General features: G+C 51.9%; 3 protein-coding genes across 4 annotated transcripts; 2 read left to right on the top strand and 1 right to left on the bottom strand.

Moving 5' to 3' along the window:
- The first annotated feature begins 724 nt into the window (after nt 1-724).
- CHCHD2 (coiled-coil-helix-coiled-coil-helix domain containing 2) lies at nt 725-4,944 on the top strand. Its single transcript, XM_023947422.2, has 4 exons — nt 725-2,529; nt 3,111-3,357; nt 3,956-4,106; nt 4,615-4,944. Exons 1-4 carry the CDS (start codon nt 2,480-2,482, stop codon nt 4,623-4,625), a joined length of 459 nt encoding a protein of 152 aa, XP_023803190.1. The 5' UTR covers nt 725-2,479; the 3' UTR covers nt 4,626-4,944.
- Nucleotides 4,945-5,994: 1,050 nt separating this feature from the next.
- PHKG1 (phosphorylase kinase catalytic subunit gamma 1) lies at nt 5,995-12,595 on the top strand. Its single transcript, XM_023939191.2, has 10 exons — nt 5,995-6,195; nt 7,845-7,978; nt 8,260-8,435; nt 8,727-8,781; nt 9,409-9,474; nt 9,639-9,802; nt 10,313-10,403; nt 11,162-11,315; nt 11,402-11,527; nt 12,285-12,595. The coding sequence occupies exons 2-10, from the start codon at nt 7,896-7,898 to the stop codon at nt 12,534-12,536; spliced, it is 1,167 nt and encodes a 388-aa protein (XP_023794959.1). The 5' UTR covers nt 5,995-6,195; nt 7,845-7,895; the 3' UTR covers nt 12,537-12,595.
- A 699-nt stretch (nt 12,596-13,294) lies between these two features.
- On the bottom strand, nt 13,295-17,523 carry SUMF2 (sulfatase modifying factor 2). 2 transcript variants are annotated; one of them, XM_023939192.2, is made up of 9 exons: nt 17,423-17,523; nt 17,064-17,220; nt 16,115-16,229; nt 15,615-15,659; nt 15,258-15,408; nt 14,944-14,999; nt 14,474-14,558; nt 13,891-14,050; nt 13,295-13,513 (listed from the first exon to the last, which is right to left on the bottom strand). In XM_023939192.2, the coding sequence occupies exons 1-9, from the start codon at nt 17,478-17,480 to the stop codon at nt 13,408-13,410; spliced, it is 933 nt and encodes a 310-aa protein (XP_023794960.2). In that variant the 5' UTR covers nt 17,481-17,523; the 3' UTR covers nt 13,295-13,407. The 2 variants fall into 2 exon arrangements, with proteins under 2 accessions (XP_023794960.2, XP_023794961.2); XM_023939193.2 differs by lacking the exons at nt 16,115-16,229; nt 17,423-17,523 and having other exon boundaries at nt 17,064-17,366.
- Nucleotides 17,524-17,862: the final 339 nt, after the last annotated feature.

The raw sequence follows: 17,862 nt of genomic DNA, 5'->3' as shown, positions 1-17,862 counted from the left end.
TGATGTGAGCCGCAGTCCCGTTCTCCAGGTGTTTTTCCATGATTTTGGGCAGAAAGCGCCAAACTCCTGCATCCGACAGATACACAGAGCCCATATGGTGTGCAGAGGGCCTGTTAGACTCCCAAAGTTCACCACGAGGTTGTCTAGGATGTGTAATTTGGACAGACGATAGAAGAAATACATTAAAAGTTTGATTGAAATATATTAAAAGTTTGATTTTGCTAGTGGACAACACAGCCTTGTGCTCCACTTGGCTTGGGAAGAGCTGCTGATGGATTCCTCCAGGGCTCGCTCAGCCTTGCACTTGAGCAATGGGATTTCATCACTTATTTCCCAAATCTGGGATTTGGCTCACAGTCAGACGGACACAACCCAAAATCCAGGCTGGGTCTTCTTCCTTTCACACATTTCTATCATAATCATCATTGACACCTGTCTGGTGGTTAAAGAACTACTTAATCCCTGAGGCGTACCCACACAAAAGTCATGGCAGCTGAAAATAAACAACCTTTGCTCGCTGTAAGCATCACCACAACCATAATTATTGCTAATTTTTTGGATGGTCACTCATTCTTGTGACCTTCCCCAAATCCTTGTGCGCTGTGGGCATCAGCAGATGCGAGGGTGACTCGGTACAGAAGGGAATTCTGGAGTTTTCCCAAGGAAAGCAGGAGGACAAAGCACAATGGCAGCATTCATCCCGCCGGCGGTGCCATCCTGCCCTCATTGTTCTGCAAAACAAAACAAATCCAAGAGGGACGCGGTCGCAAAATGACTTCAAGCGTCAAGAATCCCTCTGCCAGCACAAAAAAGAAAAAAAAAAAAAAAAAGAAAATTGAAAACTATTAATTAAAAAGCATTGAGAAAACCACTCATTAAGAAACTAGTTGCTTGAACTGTAGAAAAGCAAAATTATAACTCCTGCTTTCTATGCTGTAATTTGCTCTCAGAGATGGAGAGAGGCCAAGGGCCAGTGAGAAGAAACTCTCAGGGACGAGCTCCTGCAGCAACACCAGTGGTCAGAGCTTCTGCAGATGTCCCTGAAACGTGATTTATCCTTTATATTTATCTCCTGATAATTGTCAGCAACTGCTTTTCTGCTCTATAAACTCACAATGTTAGCACTTCTTTCAACAGGCAGCAGTTGCATCCTTTGATGTAAAAGATATTAAAATGCCTGGCCGTTTTTCTCCTTTATAAGTGAAGAAACTGTGAACAAGCAATTTTTTTGTCATGAGTTATCGTAACTGTTGACTGTGGTATTCCTTATCATTTCTGCTGTGTATAGAAACAGCTTCATTAATACGATAGTTAATAAATTAATTTAAAAATTCAGACGGTGTCTCTAAAGCAAGGAGACAGCCCCTGGGTGGGGATGAGGGAGCAGGAGGGAAAATTTTTGGGGTGAAAATCACAGAATCACAGAATGGTTGGGGTTGGCAGGGACTCTTGGAGATTCTCCATGGGAGGGTTACCTGGAGCAGGTGACAGAGGAACACACCCAGGTGGGGTTGGAATGTCTCCAGAGGGACACTGCAGGTTCAGAGCTCTGCCACCCTCAACGTGAAGAAACTTCATCTCATGTTGAGGCTAAACTTACATTTTGGTTTATGGCCATTACTCCTCATCCTGTTGCTCAGTATCACCAAAAATAATCTGGGATCATCCTCTGGAGGTATTTCTATGGATTGATGGGATCCCCTCTCTGCTCCAGACGGAAATCTAAAATCTGTAACTCTACTGAAGGGCTGAATTCCGAGAGGCTTCTGGAGGCTCCTTTTCCACAGAGGAAATTCTCTGAAGGCTTGAACACTTTTCATCCCGATTTAGGTGTTTATTATGAGCGATGGTCCCACACAGATGCATTTTCATTGTGCTTTAGGTGTTTATTATGACCGATGGTCCCACACAAACGCATATGTATAGCTATTTAGGTGTTTATTGTGACTGAAGATCCTACAAGAGCGAATTTATGGTGTTTATTGTGGCTGAAAGTTCCACAGAGACGAGGGTTTATCACTGTTTAGGGGCTTGTTGTGACTATCCTACAAATGAGGGTTTATCGCGATTTAGGTGTTCATTGTGACCGAGGATCCTACACGCACGTATTTATCACAATTTCGGTGCTTATTGTGGCTGAAGGTCCCGAAGACGCAAGTTTATCGCTATTTAAACATTTATTGTGACCGACGTTCCCCCAAGCGCGGGTTTAACCACAGTTTAGGTGTTTATTTATTTACTCAGACCGCCGCTCCCACCGCCATCGCAGCCGCTCCCGCGCGACGCCTCAAGAGGGCGGAGGGGGCGTGGCCTCCGCGTCAGCCCCGCCCCGCGCGCGGCGTTCCGGAAGTGACGTAGCACGCGGTGACCTTCAGAGGCGGCGGGCGGGTGTTGGGCCAGGCCGTGCCGCTCGGGGTTTCCTCCGGTTCCTTCTGCATCACTCGGGGCTTTCTCTCGCTTCCCTGCGCTCCCCGCCACCATGCCCAGGGGCAACCGCAGCCGCACGTCCCGCGTGCCGCCCCCCGCCAGGTGAGGGCGGCCGGGACCCCCTCTCCTTCTCTCCCCCGCGCAGGCCGCAGCGGCCTGGCCGCCATTGTGAGGGAGGGTGACGCACCGGGGTGGTGGCAGCGCCCGGCTGGTTTGAGTTGGGCTGGCCCTGGGTTAGCGGAGCGGGGTTGGGCGCTCTGGGGGTTGGAAATGGGTCTGCTCGGCCGCAGGGTCTGGATAATCACCGTGTTAATCAACCGCTTTTGGGCCATGGTGTGTTTTTCCCCAAAACAACACAGCCCTATGTGGGCTGGGGGATAACCAGGCAGAAAGAAGCCTGTAATCCTGACCCTGTCTTGCATAAGACGCTCACCAGAACAGCGAGTTCATTCCTTCAACGTGTACGAAGGGTGTGTGTAATTCCAGCGTGATCCTTGGGGCCTCCTGTGCAGCGCCACGGGTCGCACTCGGCGGTCCCTGTGTGTCCTTTCCAGCTCGGGACATCCTGTGCCTCACAGGAGGGATGGTGGACTCCTGGCCCTGCAGCCATGTGGCTTCTGCCCGGCCTGCAGTGGGATGATGATGATGATGAAGTAGTGATGTTTCTCTCTGTATCTCTGCAGCCGGTCGCGCCCGGTGAGAGCCGCGTCTCCATCACCGGCTCCTCGGGCCTCTGTCCCCGCAGCGGCTCCGCCTTCTGCCGTGGCGGCCCCAGCGCCGAAGCAGCCGGGGCTGATGGCCCAGATGGCCACAACTGCTGCCGGGGTGGCTGTGGGCTCGGCCGTGGGACACACCATCGGCCATGCCATCACTGGAGGATTTAGTGGAGGGGGCAGCTCCGAAGCTGCCAGGCCTGATATCACTTACCAGGTGAGGGGAAGCACAGCTGGACACCATCTGATGGCAGCTCAGCTCCACGTGGGCTGAGGGGAATTGCTGGAGCCTTCAACACCACATAAGTCACAGCTGGAGTACTTACAGTCTTTATATAGTCTATATATATATATATATGTGTATAAAGTCATATATAATCTGTAGCTACAGGCTGAATCTCCAAGGTAACTCACCATGAGTCATCTTAAAAAGATGTTACTCTTAAAAAGAGTTCAGAGGGATGCAGGAGTGATGTGTGGCAAGGTTTTGCTGTTCTTTTCCACTGTATTATTCCTCTTGATTCAGGCAAGACTTTCATGTTCCAGGTCTGATGCTGGTGAGACCTTTGCTCAGGTGCTATCCAGAGTTACCTGAGTGTATCAAAATCACTCAAGCGTTTGCAATTTTTAAAAAAAAATTGCTTTGAATGTGGCATTCCACTACTGCTAAATTGTTTTGTACTTCAGTCCTTCATTTGTTTTCCATTTAAAAAATGAATATTTTGACTGAAATGCAGGGAATAACCCTCAGCAAACAGTGTGGGGGTGGTTTGGCTTTGTGTGAAGGGTCCTTATGGAGCCATTTGGTCTTTCAGGAGCCCCAGGCTGCTGAGGCTGCCCAGCAGCAGCAGTATGGTCCTTGCCAGTATGAGATTAAACAATTCCTGGAGTGTGCCCAGAACCAGACTGACCTCAAGCTGTGTGAGGGCTTCAGTGAAGTGCTCAAGCAGTGCAGGGTTGCCAATGGTAAGTACACAGTGCTGGCAGGCAGCTGGTGAATGGGATAATCAGTAAAAGTATCGTGGGAATGATATCCTGGGGGTTTGATACAGCTGGTGAAGGATGGGGAGTGATGAAGCTGCTCTGAAATCAGGTAAAGCAGCTGCTGTTCTGTTGGGCTTCTTGCTTGGGTGCTGTATGTCTGGCTGGGCTGGAGAGAGGGTGAATTCCTGATGCTTTGTGCTGGTAAATGGATTGAAGGTGACTGGAAAAGTGGCAGCAGCACATGGGGCATTAGCAGAGCTCCAAGGACAGCAAAACCATCCTGTCCTGGGAGGAAGGAGGTAGCTGTGCACTCGTGCTGATGTCTGCAGTTCAGCATATCCCAGCAAATGCATGAGGGAAGGGGGAACACCCTGACAAATCTGTCTTATGGCAAGGAAAGCACCTTCCATTCAGAGATCAAGAACTTCTGAGAGCTCCTTATTCCATTCAGGGATCCAAAACTTCCTGAGGTAACTCCCTTCCCTTTCAGGTTTGGCCTAAATCTGCATGAGGAGGCTGCTGAAGATCATCTTGCAAGAACTGACCTATGAATGAAAACAAAAAAAAGCTTCAGTAATAAAGTTTAAAGCTGTCTGGTATCTTGTTAGTCCATATATTCACACTCTCATCCCTGTGGCTTGACTCCTGCCATAGCTGCCTCTGATGTGATCCAACTTCACAGCTGCAGTTTAATTTAGCACAAAATGGAAGAGTGAATTATAAAGCGGAATGAGCTAATGTGGGTTTAACTGGTTTTGCTGATTGTTGCGTTGAATGTATGTAATGTTGTCTATAAATAAACTCTCTAGAAACACCTTGATTTAGTTGAGTGCTGGAGTTGAAGGGTGAGGAGGTGAGAACTGACTTAGGTAGGATGTTCTGCAGGTGTTTATTTTCATGAGGGGCTGCTCCTGTGGCTTTTCCCTCCTGCCTGGCTCAGGCAAGTGGCAAAGCTACTGCTGCTACATGAAAATAATAATAATTTTGAAAGTATTTACTGATGCAAAGTGCAAACCCTCCTTTTCCCATCGGAGGGAGCAGCCACATCACGCCTTGCTCAAGTGCTTGGGGCTGATAAAGTAAACAGCCTCCTGGACATCACTGGAAAAGCCTAGGGAAGCTGTGCTCCCACCAGGAACTGAGGTGGGGAATAACCCTGCTCTGAAAAGTGCAATTCCTGTTAAATATTAAATACTTTCCCTAACATGACCTATTTTCTCTAAAGTGCTATTTTACTGTTGGCTGTTCTGCCCGTTCCTGAAGCACTTCACCTCTCACCCCCAGTTCTGGACGTGAAAAGATTAAATCAGTGTTGGAAAGGGAGAGGAGTCACTGCACACTGGGGCGTTGAGGATATCGAGCTGCCTGTCCTGGTGACACGGGCACTCTGCTGATCAAGCTCCCACCTCATTTCGGGGGTGTTTCACCGTCCTGCTGAAACTGAAATAAAACCAACGAGGGCTTTGGGCAATCTGTGACAACAGGAAATTGCCTTTAGCAGAGGCAGGGGCGATTCGGTTAGATATTAGGGGGAAAAAAATATTAAAAAAATCACTGTTCGGATGGCCAGGCATTGGAATAGCTTCCCAGAGAAGTTGTGGAGTCACAATGCCTGGAGGTGTCCAAGAGGCGCCCGGACCTGGCGCTGGGTGAGGATTGAGCGGCTCAGTGGTTACGGTGGCAGTACCGGGACTCTGCCACCTTTCCCGATTCCGCGCTCCCAGCCCGGCCCAGCCTCCCCGCGTCCCGGGGGCAGCCACAGCAACACCCCCGGGGAGGAGGGGCCGAGGCTCGGCGGCGGAAGGGTTAAACCGGGGAAGTGCCGCAGCTCCGGGGCGGCCCCCGGCCCCCCCTTGCCCCTTGCCCGGCCATGCCCGCCCGGCGCCCGCCGCTGCCAACTCGCGCTGCGCTTTCTGCGGGGCCGGGCGGCGGCGGCCGGCCCTGAGCACTCGGCTCCCGGCGGCTCCCGGCGGCTCCCGGCGGCTCCCGGCGGCTCCCGGCGGCTCCCGGCGGCTCCCGGCGGCTCCCGGCGGCTGCAGGCCCGGGCCCGGCCCGGCGCTGCCCCAGCGAGGTGAGGAGCCGGCGGCGCTGAGGGGAGGGTGTGTGAGGGGGGGTCCTGCCCCGGAAAACTCCCGTGCTCAGCGTTCTTTGTCTCCGGGTCGGGAGCAGGAGCACCCCGGGGCTGAGGGAGAAGGGCCGCGTTCCCTACCGGCCTAACAGCTTGCTTTTTCTTGAGCTTTGCGGGTTTATCCCAGTGGATATTTGAATATCTTTGTCCTCCTCAGAGACCCCCCCGATCCCCCTCGTTTGGCAGCTGCGGGTGGGGGGCGATGCCCAGCGCTTCACCCTCAGGGTTTCTGCGGGCAGAAAATCCCCTCACGACCCCCCTTGCACTCTGCTAATGAACCCAAGGTATCCCGTAAGAGCCCTGCACCGGCTGCTTATGTAATTTTATATGTATTTTAAACAAACTCCCGGGTTCTTCCCGCCCAGGAGAAGGCAGCGCACAGACTCCAGGCAGTGCTCCCCAGCCTCCAGCCTTTCCCCACAACACCAACCCCCATGACCTGAATTTTCAAAAATAATCAGTTTTTGGTTACCCCCCCCCAGCTTAGAGAGATTTTATTTTCCCTACTTCCTGGTCCTGCCTGTCTTCTGTGATTTCAGCTTGGTTTGGCGTTACTCACAGTATTTCCAACTAAGATTTTGTAAGTTAATTTCATGGCTGTTTAGAAATGCTCCAGCCCATGTTAGTCATCCCTGGCAGCAGCAGCCAGACACCCAGAACACCACTTTGGTCCTTAAAACCAGGTCAGGACAGATACACGTTGCTAATGAGATTTAAATTTACTTAGAGCTGCCAGTGCCTTGGCAGAGTTATTGAGAAGAGAGCAAAGCTCACAGAACTGGGGGTCTCCTGCCCACCTCTGTCCCCTCCCCAGCAACAAACTGTCATCCCAAAGGGACAATTTTGCTGCCCAGGATTGTAAGAACTGCTTTCCATCCTAACCGCTTGCACTCCGTGTATGGGCACAGAAACAAGCTGACTAAAAACCCCTCCAAGCCTGAAATAGGAAAAAGAAATGGGACAAGAGGCTTTCAGGAGTTGGGGAGGCTGCTGGCAGCCGCACAGGAGTGGCTGAGGGAGCTCTTTCAGCTGCTGTCCTCATGCTGGCTCAGCTCCCACTGTCCCCAGTCCCTCTGTCCCCACCTGCACCCTGACCCACCCAGCCCCTCTCGCTGCTTCACTGACCCTCACCACCTCTTTTTCCTCCTCAGTCCCTTTTTTATTCCTTTTAAACACTGTTTTCCCTCCTTACTCTCAGCCAAAGATGACTTTTTAATCTTAATAATAAGGAAGAGAAAAACAATAGGGGCAGATTCCAGGTTCCCTGTGGGGTGGTGTTTCTGGAGGCTGATGCTGTGAGCTGGGAACAGGGAAGGGATGAGGTTTTGGGATGCTGCAGCATTTCCCAAAGCCTTGGCTGGTTCTGTCCTTGGGGACAGCCAGGCTATGAGGGAATCCAGTGGGGTTTCTCCTGTTCCCAGAGGGATCTCCACAGCATCCCAAAGGCAAAGCTTGGCTTTTCCAAGCAGCAAAATACCCCCTTTGGTTGGTCCTTCTCTTCTTTCCTCCTCAATGTTTTTATTTCCAGAAGGGATTGATGATCACAGCTTTGGCGGAAGTGAGTGCCCATCCTCACTCTTTTTTCCTTGCAGCCCCTTTCTGCCCTCAGACAAGCCCAGAGTGCTGCCTGACAGGAGCCAGAGATGACCAAGGAGGAAGATCTACCAGACTGGAACTCATCCAAGGAGTTTTATGAAAAATATGAGCCGAAGGAGGTTTTGGGCAGGTAAAGCTTTATTTTTGGCAAGCGACTTGTTTTGGTTGCACGTCCTCCAGTGCCAGATAGGAACAGTGTTCCCTGGGAATCTGATACAAACAGGGCCCACAGCAGCATGGGGCTAAAAATAGCATGGAACAGCACTTTCCATCAGCTCAAAACCTTCTGTCCCACCGAGACAGGGCGACAGAGCGAGACCCGCTGGTGCATGAAAATCCCAGCCAGCCCAGGTGCCGGTGGCTGGGCAGGCAGGGATGGAACCCCCCTTTTCTCCCTCTTGTCCCCGGCAGGGGGGTGAGCAGCGTGGTCCGGCGGTGCATCCACAAAACCACGAGGCAGGAATACGCCGTGAAGATCATCGACATCACGGCGGGGAACATCTCCCCCAAGGAGGTGCAGGAGCTGCGGGAAGCCACCACGAAGGAGATCGACATCCTCCGCAAGGTCTCGGGCCACCCCAACGTCAGTAAGTCAGGCCTTGAGCATCCAGTCAAGGGGAATTCCTGCCCTGTTTGTTCCTCAGAGTGTCCCCAGGAAGGGTTTTTGGGGTGAAATCCCTGGATGATGCCGGGCACCTGCTCAGAGCATTGTTTGCTCTCCCTCCACACAAACACCCCAGTAGTGCCCCCCGTGTTGTCTCCCAACCACAACCCTTGTGAAGATCAGCTCCTCATTAACTCAGTTAGGAGATTAATCAGATTTTGAGTTCATTGGTGGACAGGAACACTGTGCTCACAGCCCCTGTGCTTTATTGCAGTCCAGCTGAAGGACAGCTATGAATCCAGCACCTTCTTCTTCTTGGTGTTTGACCTGTAAGTACCAGCTGGCTCAGCACCCTGGGCCCACTCCCTCTCTGCAGATTGGTCCCAGCTTTTTATGGCCCAAAAATGGCAAAGTGGAGGGGGCAAGCAGCCCTTAAGGTAGAATCAAGCCCCAGTTATTGCAAGCTCATTGCAGCTCTGCTGCCAGTACTGTTTCCCCTCTGTCAGCGGCTCAGCACTGCTCGGGTTTCCCTGTAACCTTTGGTGGGAGCTGTCATGCATCCCCAAGGGTTATTTATATGCTCAGTGGGACCAGGGTGTCTGCAAAGCCACAATTCCCAATGCCAGGGCAGTGCAGTGGACATCAGAGGAGTGGGATGGCACTGGGAGAGCCCCATCCCTGCCCCATCTTTGGTGGTTGGACTCGGTGATCTTAAAGATCTTTTCCAGCCTTAACAATTCTGTGTTTCTATCCGAAACCTGCCCTCTCTGGGCACAGTTTCTTCTCCTCCTGCCTGATATTTTACTGAAATATATAAAGGCATTTTTACCCCTTTTTATGAAAGTTATTTTGGGCTATTAAGGGGCACAGACCCCTGATTGATCCTCCCCAGGAACTCAGGGCTGGTTTTCTGTTGCAGCTCAGCCTCTGCCTGACTCTGTTTCCCCTCTGTGCAGGATGAAGAGAGGGGAGCTCTTTGACTACCTCACTGAGAAAGTCACCTTGAGCGAGAAGGAAACCAGGTAAGGGCAGGTGCAGAGGGGTGAAAATCACCTTGCAAGTGCAGAGTGTGTGACCTTGCAGCCAGCACAGCACCCTGGGCTGTGTCCTTGTGCACTGTCCCTGTCCCTGGGGTTGTGGTGCCAGTGGATATTTGGGATGGGGAATGAGCTGTCCCCATCCCCAGGAAGATCATGCGAGCGCTGCTGGAAGTGATCCAGTACCTGCACTCCATCAACATTGTCCACCGGGACCTGAAGCCGGAGAACATCCTGCTGGATGATGACATGAACATCAAGCTGACTGATTTTGGTTTCTCCTGCCAGCTGAATGAGAATGAGAAGCTCAAAGGTAGGGAGCTGGCAAGGTTGGGGGGATGCTGGGCTGGTGAGATTTTCCAGCCCCACTCTCTCCTTGTCACCAGTCTCACCTGGGGGTGCAAACTGGTGCTGTTTGGCTGCTTTTGCAGTCCTCACACACAAGTTCTGCCTGCACACAACCTCTACACCTCTCTCCTTGCCATGAAAACATTGCTGCTCTTTAGGAAAACTATCCTAATCCATTCCACTTCTTTTTTTCCTCCAGCTGATCCCCATTACCTCATCCACTTACTGCCCAGCATTATTCCCCTCAGCTCCTACATGCCAAGAGCCACATATCCAACAACAGGCATCCCCTCCCACAACCATCCATAAAATTTTCTTTGCTCACTTTTTAGCCACAATAATTCACAAAAAAAGTCACCAGTGAGATGCACACAGGTTGCAGTTCATCTCTGTGAGCTCCATCCCTGCAAAGATCCCACCACGGGCTGCCTGGGGCAGGTGGGAATGGCACTGCCCTGTGTCACTGTCCCCACAGAGATCTGTGGCACTCCTGGCTACCTGGCCCCCGAGATCCTGCAGTGCTCCATGGATGATGAGCACCAAGGCTACGGGAAGGAGGTGGATATGTGAGTGAGAAGCTGTTCCCTAATCACACACAGGGGTGGTTTGAGGCACAGCCAGAATTGTGCCGATGGGGACCTGTTTGAGTGTTTGGAAAGAATGAAATGATGCACCAAAAGCCAATATTGGTGGTTGTGAGGGGCTCTCTGGGTGTCCAGGGGGCTGTGCACAGAGCAGGGGGGGAAGCAGCCTGGAGACAAGCCCATCTCCCCGCTTTGCCCCATTGTGTGAGGGAAAGCAACACTTCCTGTTCATAAAGGTCAGTGTAGGCTGAGCTGCAGGACATGGGGGTTTTAAACACACCTTGTGCAGCCCCTGAGAGAGCAGCCAGCTCAGGGCAGCCCACGAGCTCTGCAGGGACTTTGCCACCACCTCTGGTGGCCTCAGGCTCCAGTGGTCAGAGTTGTGACACACACCAGGGCATTTCATCCCCTTTCCAGTTTGAGCCAGGACACCTGGCACTGTACAGCCTGAGCTGTGCCTGAGGGCATCAAGCCCGGCTGGCATCACCAAAGCCCCACTCCCTTCCCTAAAAAACTCTGCAAGGATCAAATACTCCATCTCAAAGCATCCTCCTGCAGCATCCAGGGAGCAGCTCCCCACCAGCTCAGCTCAGAGCCCCCCTCCCCAGACACACACAAGGCATTTCCCTGCTGGTTTTCCAGGGAGGCAAAGGCAGGTGTGGCCAGCCCTGGGGTGCAGGGCCAGCTGGGTGCCCAGGGCTGGCACAGGGTGCTGGAGGCTCCGTGTGGGCTGCCCACAGGTGGAGCACCGGGGTGATCATGTACACCCTGCTGGCCGGCTCGCCGCCCTTCTGGCACCGCAAGCAGATGCTGATGCTGCGCATGATCATGAACGGCGATTACCAATTCGGCTCCCCGGAGTGGGACGACCGCTCCGACACCGTCAAGGACCTGGTAGGTGCTTGGGCTGGGAAAACTTGGAGTGGAGGGGGTGTTGCAGAGCCCTGGGATAGCCCAGATTGAGCGGGTGCCCTGTGCAGATCTCGCGGTTCCTGGTGGTGGACCCACGGCAGCGATACACGGCGGGTGAGGCGCTGGCACACCCCTTCTTCCAGCAGTATGATGTGGAGGAGGTCCGGCACTTCAGCCCCTTCCGCAAATTCAAGGTGGGAATGAGGCTGGGAGCTGCAGGAGCCAGCAGTGGGATGGGTTACTGGGGGCTGGGTAAGGTTGGTGGGGCTGAGTTTTGGGAGGATTTGGCAGTCTGGGTGCAGACCAGGCACTCCCTCGCTGCAGGGAGTTAAGGGAGAAGGGAGAAACTGCCTCTCACCTCCAAAAAGCATTGAAAGAGCTGGAGAGTTCAGCCTGGAGAAGGCTCCAAGGAGACTTTAGAGCCTCTTCCATTGCCTAAGAGGCTCCAAGAGAGCTGGAGAGGGGCTTTGGACAAAGGATGGAGTGACAGGGCAAAGGGGAATGACTTCCCACTGCCAGAGGGCAGGGTTAGATGGGATAGTGGGAAGAAATTCTTGGCTGTGAGGGTGGTCAGGCCCTGGCAGAAGTTTCCCAGAGAAGCTGTGGCTGCACAATCCCCGGAGATGTCCAAGGCCAGGTCAGACGGGGCTTGTAGCAACCTGGGATAGTGTAAGGTGTCCCTGCCCATGGCAGGGGATGGAGTAAAATGGGCTTTAAGTTCCCTTTTAACTCAAACCATGCTGTGATTCTGTGATTCCCTGGCATGAACCCCTGTCCTTGCCACCTCACAGGAACTAAACTGTGCCAGGCACTGAGCTCCCTCCTGACTCCCCCACGTGCACTGGGACCACCCCATTGTGGGAATTCCCTTGAATGCCGGGCTGTTGTGGGAGAATCCCCCTGAATTCCAGGCTGTTGTGGCAATTGCCCTGAATGTTCCCTGTGCCACAGGTGATCTGCCTGACCGTCCTGGCCTCGGTGAGGATTTACTACCAGTACCGGCTGGCGAAGTCGGTGACCAGGGAGCTGGTGGTCAGGGACCCCTACGCCCTCAAGCCCGTCCGCAAGCTCATCGACGCCTGTGCCTTCCGCACCTACCGCCACTGGGTGAAGAAAGGGGAGGCCCAGAACAGAGCTGCCCTCTTTGAGAACACCTGCAAGGCCATCCTGCTCACCCTGGCAGCTGAGGAGGGGCTGTTCTGATCCCTGCCCCAGCTCCTGGTTTGGCTCACAGTAGGCGAGTAAAATCTTGGAAAACAAAATGGTGATTTCTGGGGTTTTTAGATTTTCTTTCGCTGGGCTCAGGACTGGTGCAAATACAAACCCAGCAAATAATTTTCTCCTGGGGTGTGTCCCACTGGAAGAAGAGGTTTGCAGAAGCCACCTTTTAACAGAGCCAGAACCAGCTGCAGCTCTCCATGGGAAAGGCTCAGCCCTCAGGCACCTGCAGTGGCTTTTTGGGACAGTCAGAGGTGGATAAGAGATCCCTGAGCAGTGTTCTTGCCCACCCTTGTGGCACCAGGTTTGGTGCAGAGCTCGTGCACGGAGAGTTTGTGCTGGTTGTAACTCCTGGGAGAGCTGGGGGCACTGGTTTGTATCATCTGTCACACACATCATTTTGTCACTACTCAAATGCCCTGTTTTACTTCTGGGAAGGCTCAGCACTGCCCCAAAGCTGGGACTTCCCAAGGGAGTGGGGACTGATTATGACTGCTCTTTCCAGGGATGTGTCCCCATCACCTCCCCCCTGACAGCCCCACACTGTTGGTCACAGGGGGCTGTGGGTGTCCCCTCTGGGGCTGGAGGTCAGAGCAGCTCTGGCCCCCCCATGCTTTACCCTCTGCTTTACATGGACAGCAACAGGAGAGCTGCAGTATCTCCCACACCAAAAGGACACTAAAGACAAACCCCCCTTCCTGCCATCCCAAACACTGCTCCCACCCAGACATCCCAGCCCTGAAAAGGTTGAAATTATTTTTAATTTTAAAAACAACTGGGGTTTTATGGAAGTGACAGCTGGGGGTTACTGTTGATCTCCACAGGAGAAAACGCCTCAGGTGTTCCCAGTGAGCCCTCAGAGCTCGGGTTTGCTCCGACTTTTCCAGGTTGGGACGGGCGGGATGTCGGCAGCGCAGCGGAAGCTGAGGTTGTCAGAGGCAGAGTCTGGTGTGTTCCCCATCCTCACAGGGAATAAAAACACCCAAAAATTAGGGATCCATCCTAGTTAATCCTAATCCCTAATATGTTACAACACTCATAACCCTAATGTGTTGCTTACAACCCTAATGTGACCTGCTAGAAACAGCCTAGAAACATCTTCCACTTCCCCTGAATAACTTAGAAGAAAGCATTTAATTATTAATACCTGCTGGAAAACACATGATTTGAGAAGTATTTAGGAATGGATTTATAGCAGGGGTGTTTTTAGCCGTATTTGTAGTGTGCTCTGCCAACTGCTTCTCAAAAAAATTGTTTAAGAACAAAAAACATCTTTTGAAATAAAACCAACCCAGAGCAAATCCTTCTGCAGCAGCACCTGGGCTTTAGCCAGACCTACCTGGTGGTGACACGAGCTCTGTGGTTTGCAGAGCCATCTGCAGTGTCAATCCATGAGGCCCCTCTCAGCACCTGCATGTTCTGAGCCCTGGATGCCCTTCCTGGAGCCAGGAATTCTGATGCTGTCCATTCCCAGGTGTTTCCCAGTAGGTCATAGAGCCCTGAGAGGGTTTTGTGTCAGAATTAAGAGAGCAGGTGTGCAAGAGCTGCGAATTTGGTGTATGGAAAGGGGCACAACATTCAAAGCATCACTCAAATTCCTCACTGCATTTCAAACTTCAATGTGTCATCATTTCCCATGTGCATGAGGACATAGCAGTCAGACAATGTCCTTGGAATTTTTGTTACATCCCACTGAGTGGCAAAATATCCCAATTTTAATTGAAAGGAGGTGGTGTGGTGCCTAAAGTGCAGCAGATTCACCTCAGCCAACTCCAGCACCAACCATCAATGCTTTTCCTGGGCTCACTTACTCTACTCCAGATCTCACACATCTGAAACCCTGCCCAGCTCCAGGATTTGATAATTAACATTAATTTAGGAAGCAGATGCCATCCCCAAAGCAGGCTGAGGGTGCTCTGTACCGTAGCTGTTCTGGGCAGGGAAGGCTGTCACCGGGGAGACGCCGTGGTAGCCGTCCTCAGCCGTGTCCCCCTGAGGGAAGTCACCCTGGGGGAACAGAGATCACTCTCAGCAAAGATCCCACCCAGAAACAACCCCAAATCCTGCTCTCCACAGGGCCGTGCCACACTTCAAGTAGGCAAACAACTCTCTGGGGTGAATTTGTGCTGGTCAAGAGAGATCAACCACCTGAAGTTGTCCCAAGTTCCCTCTTCAAACAAATCTATGCAGGAATTTTTAGAAGCAGTAAAATCCTGGTTTCCCAGGGAAGATGGGCTGAGCCTGACAAAAACACTCTGGGGGTGTTTTCACAACCCCCAGGAGCTCCATTTCAGTAGCCACAGTGTTTCCCAGGACACCTTCACTCAGTGGCTGAGTAAGGCCCCACTCTGAGGAGAGCCCAGCATGGATGGGATGATTTTTAGGATCTTACCTGCCACAGGTTTGTACGGTTTGGCTGGAATTTGTTTCCCCAGGGATAGATCCTTTCTGCCAGGGAGGAAAAGACACTTGTTAGCCCTGGGTCACTCCAACCAGGCTTTTAGGATTATCCTTTTCTGCTCAGCTTGAGATACTGAGGTTTTATTAATTTACTCTATTAATTATTATTACACTCTCAAGCCAAAAGAGGTGGTTCAAACCCCGCCAGATTAACATCTGAAAATATCCCTGGAGGGAGGTTAACTGTGGTGGGACTAACACCACACCATGCCTGGTTTGGGAAAGCTCAGAGTTTGTGCTACGTACGCTCCAGTCCTCCCCTGGCAGCGAATTCCCATTCCTCCTCCGACGGGAGCCGCTTCCCTTTCCAGGCACAGAAGGCCTGAGCATCGTTCCAGCTCACGTGCAGCACTGGGTAATCCAGCCTGTCCTTTATGCTGGAGCCAGGGCCTGAGGGCTGGGAGAGGTTGAAGCAGATTTGGATTAATTTTATACAATTTTCATTACAAAGGGAATAAGGGTGGAAGAGATGAAAGGATGGGAAATGTTTTTTCACCTATTTTTGGTCAATAAAGTTCAGCACACACACACACAACACACGAGCTCCCAGCATGGGGAGGATTTTACCACACCAGGGTTTTACCACACCAGGGTTTTACTCACCTGTCTCCAAAATGCCTTCTCAATGGGCAGCCACCACGGGGCTGACTGGGGAAAGAATTGACACCAGATTAAAGGTGAACTGGTGACACCTGGACTGGTGACACCATCCCCCAGCAGGGTGTGTTAGTCTGGGAAATGCTGCAGTTTGAGCTGGGTTATCACAGACATTTGGATGCTGCTTTCCCACAGAGCAGAGGCATCTGCTTTTAAAAGTGAAAATAGATCAAGAGGCTCATGCTGTTCAGCTTTTCTATTTTAAAGTTGGATTACTGAAGTACTTTGAAACACATTTTACTTCCAGCTCCCAGGAGTCCAGACTGACAGCTCACAGAGCATGGAAACAGAGGAGCACATGAATCAACCCCAGCTCAATCCTGCTGAGGTTCAAAAGCAAAACAACCCCAGACTAAAGAAAAACCTCTGAGAACAGCCAGACTCTGCAAAGAGGCAGCTGCTCCTCAGTGGAAAAGCAACACCAAACTTATAGGATTCAGATTTACCTCCAGTTTTTGGGTGACTTTTTTTTTCAGCTCTTCAGGTACGAAATCCTCAAAGACAAAGCTCCAGCCAAATGCTTCTGCTTCTGTTTTGTATTTCTTTTCTCTAACAAACTCCCTAGCATAAATACAATATGCTCTGGGTAAGAGTTCTTTAAGCTCTGCCTTACAAATCTGCTCATGCAATGAGTTCAGAGCAAGGCAAAAAGTACAAAACTTACAGGCCCCCCCCAGCTCCAGATGGTTTGATTTAGATTTAACAGATAAAACAGTCCAGTGTGCATCTTTGCACAGATTTGATACTTTTTATATTACCTGTTAGGTAAACTCAGCTTGCACTCTCAGGTTTCCATAATTGCAGAGAGAAAAAAATCCTTTAAAAGCCAATAAAACCTGTGGCTGCTGTTGGTGGAAGGGGAGAAGAAGAGAGGAAGAAAAGTGGAAGAAGAGAGGGGAAGAATAGGGAGAGGAAAGGGAAAGGAGGAAGAGAAGTCACCATCTCTGGATGTGTTTTAAAAAAGACTGGATGTAGCACTCGGTGCCATGGTTTAGTGGAGGTGTTAGAGCATGGGCTGGACACGATGATCTTGAAGATGTCTTTCAACCTGGTGATTCTGAGTGTGAAAAAGAGAGGAAGAAGAGAGGAGGAGGAGGAGGAGAGGAGAAAAAAAGGAGGAAAAGGAGAAGATTAGAAAGAGAAGAATAAAAAAAGAGGAAAGAAGAAGAGGAAAAAGGAAAAAAAAATGAAATGAAATACAATATGTTTGCAAGCTACACTGCCAAGATGGTTCAGATTGCACAGATCACACTGTGGGAGGGATTTACTATCATCAGACACATTTTTTTCCAGTGAGCATCCAAGCATTGGCTTTCAGGAAGCAGCCCCAGAACAGCCGGCACCACAGCTGCCCCTGTCCCCTGCCCACAGCCGCCTGAGGCTCGGCGGGCTCACCTGAAGTCCCTGTTTGTCACCGGGTGTTTGTCGAGAGCAAACGGCTTCACTGTCACCTCCCTGACCGGCCCCTCCTCGCCGCTCCTCTGCGGGGAGCTGGATCCCATCTGGAAGCTGCCTCCGGGCAGCTGCACCATGCTCCCATCCTCTCCGAGCGCTGCAAAGGGAGAAATTCAATACAAGTTTCATTTTTAAACATCAGCGAGGCGCAGCTACTGACGGGATATCCCTGCGTGTGCTGCAAGGGGTGACAGCGCCCGGTGTCTGTACGGCTCAAAGCATTCCAAATCGCATTCTCGGGAAGGGAGCGATCCCTGGCTGCGGGAGCAGCAGCGGGGATCGATCCCGGGGGCTCTCACCGCGCTGAGCCCCCAGCAGCCCGCAGCACAGCAGCACCAGCCCCGCCGCCCTTCCCATCCCGGAGCCGCGGGCCCGACCCGGAGCTGCTGCGGGCTCGGGAAGCGCTTCCGGGGCGCTGCAGGGAAAGGATTTCTGTCCCTGCCCGGCTGCGCACGGGGTTAGAGCTGCCTGGCTTCCTCCACAAGGGGTTTATTGGTGTTTAGGGGAGTTTATGTTTTTTTCTAAGGTTTCGTTTATGGTCATTGGGCATCGCGTGTGACAGGGGAAGGAGATTGCTCTTAACACAAGCCATTCCAGAGGGCAGGAGTCTGTTCCCCTGCCACAAACCCACCGAAAGCTCTGCCTAGACCTGCTCTGGCACTCGTTGTCCATAAATGCTTTAATGTAGAAGCACCAGTGTTAAAAATGAACCCCCTAAGACAGCTCCTTCACACCCCCT

The sequence above is a fragment of the Cyanistes caeruleus genome, chromosome 21 (assembly GCF_971803275.1).
Source record: "Cyanistes caeruleus chromosome 21, bCyaCae1.hap1.1, whole genome shotgun sequence".
Classification (NCBI taxonomy): domain Eukaryota; kingdom Metazoa; phylum Chordata; class Aves; order Passeriformes; family Paridae; genus Cyanistes; species Cyanistes caeruleus.
This window is presented reverse-complemented; position numbering and strand designations above follow the sequence as displayed.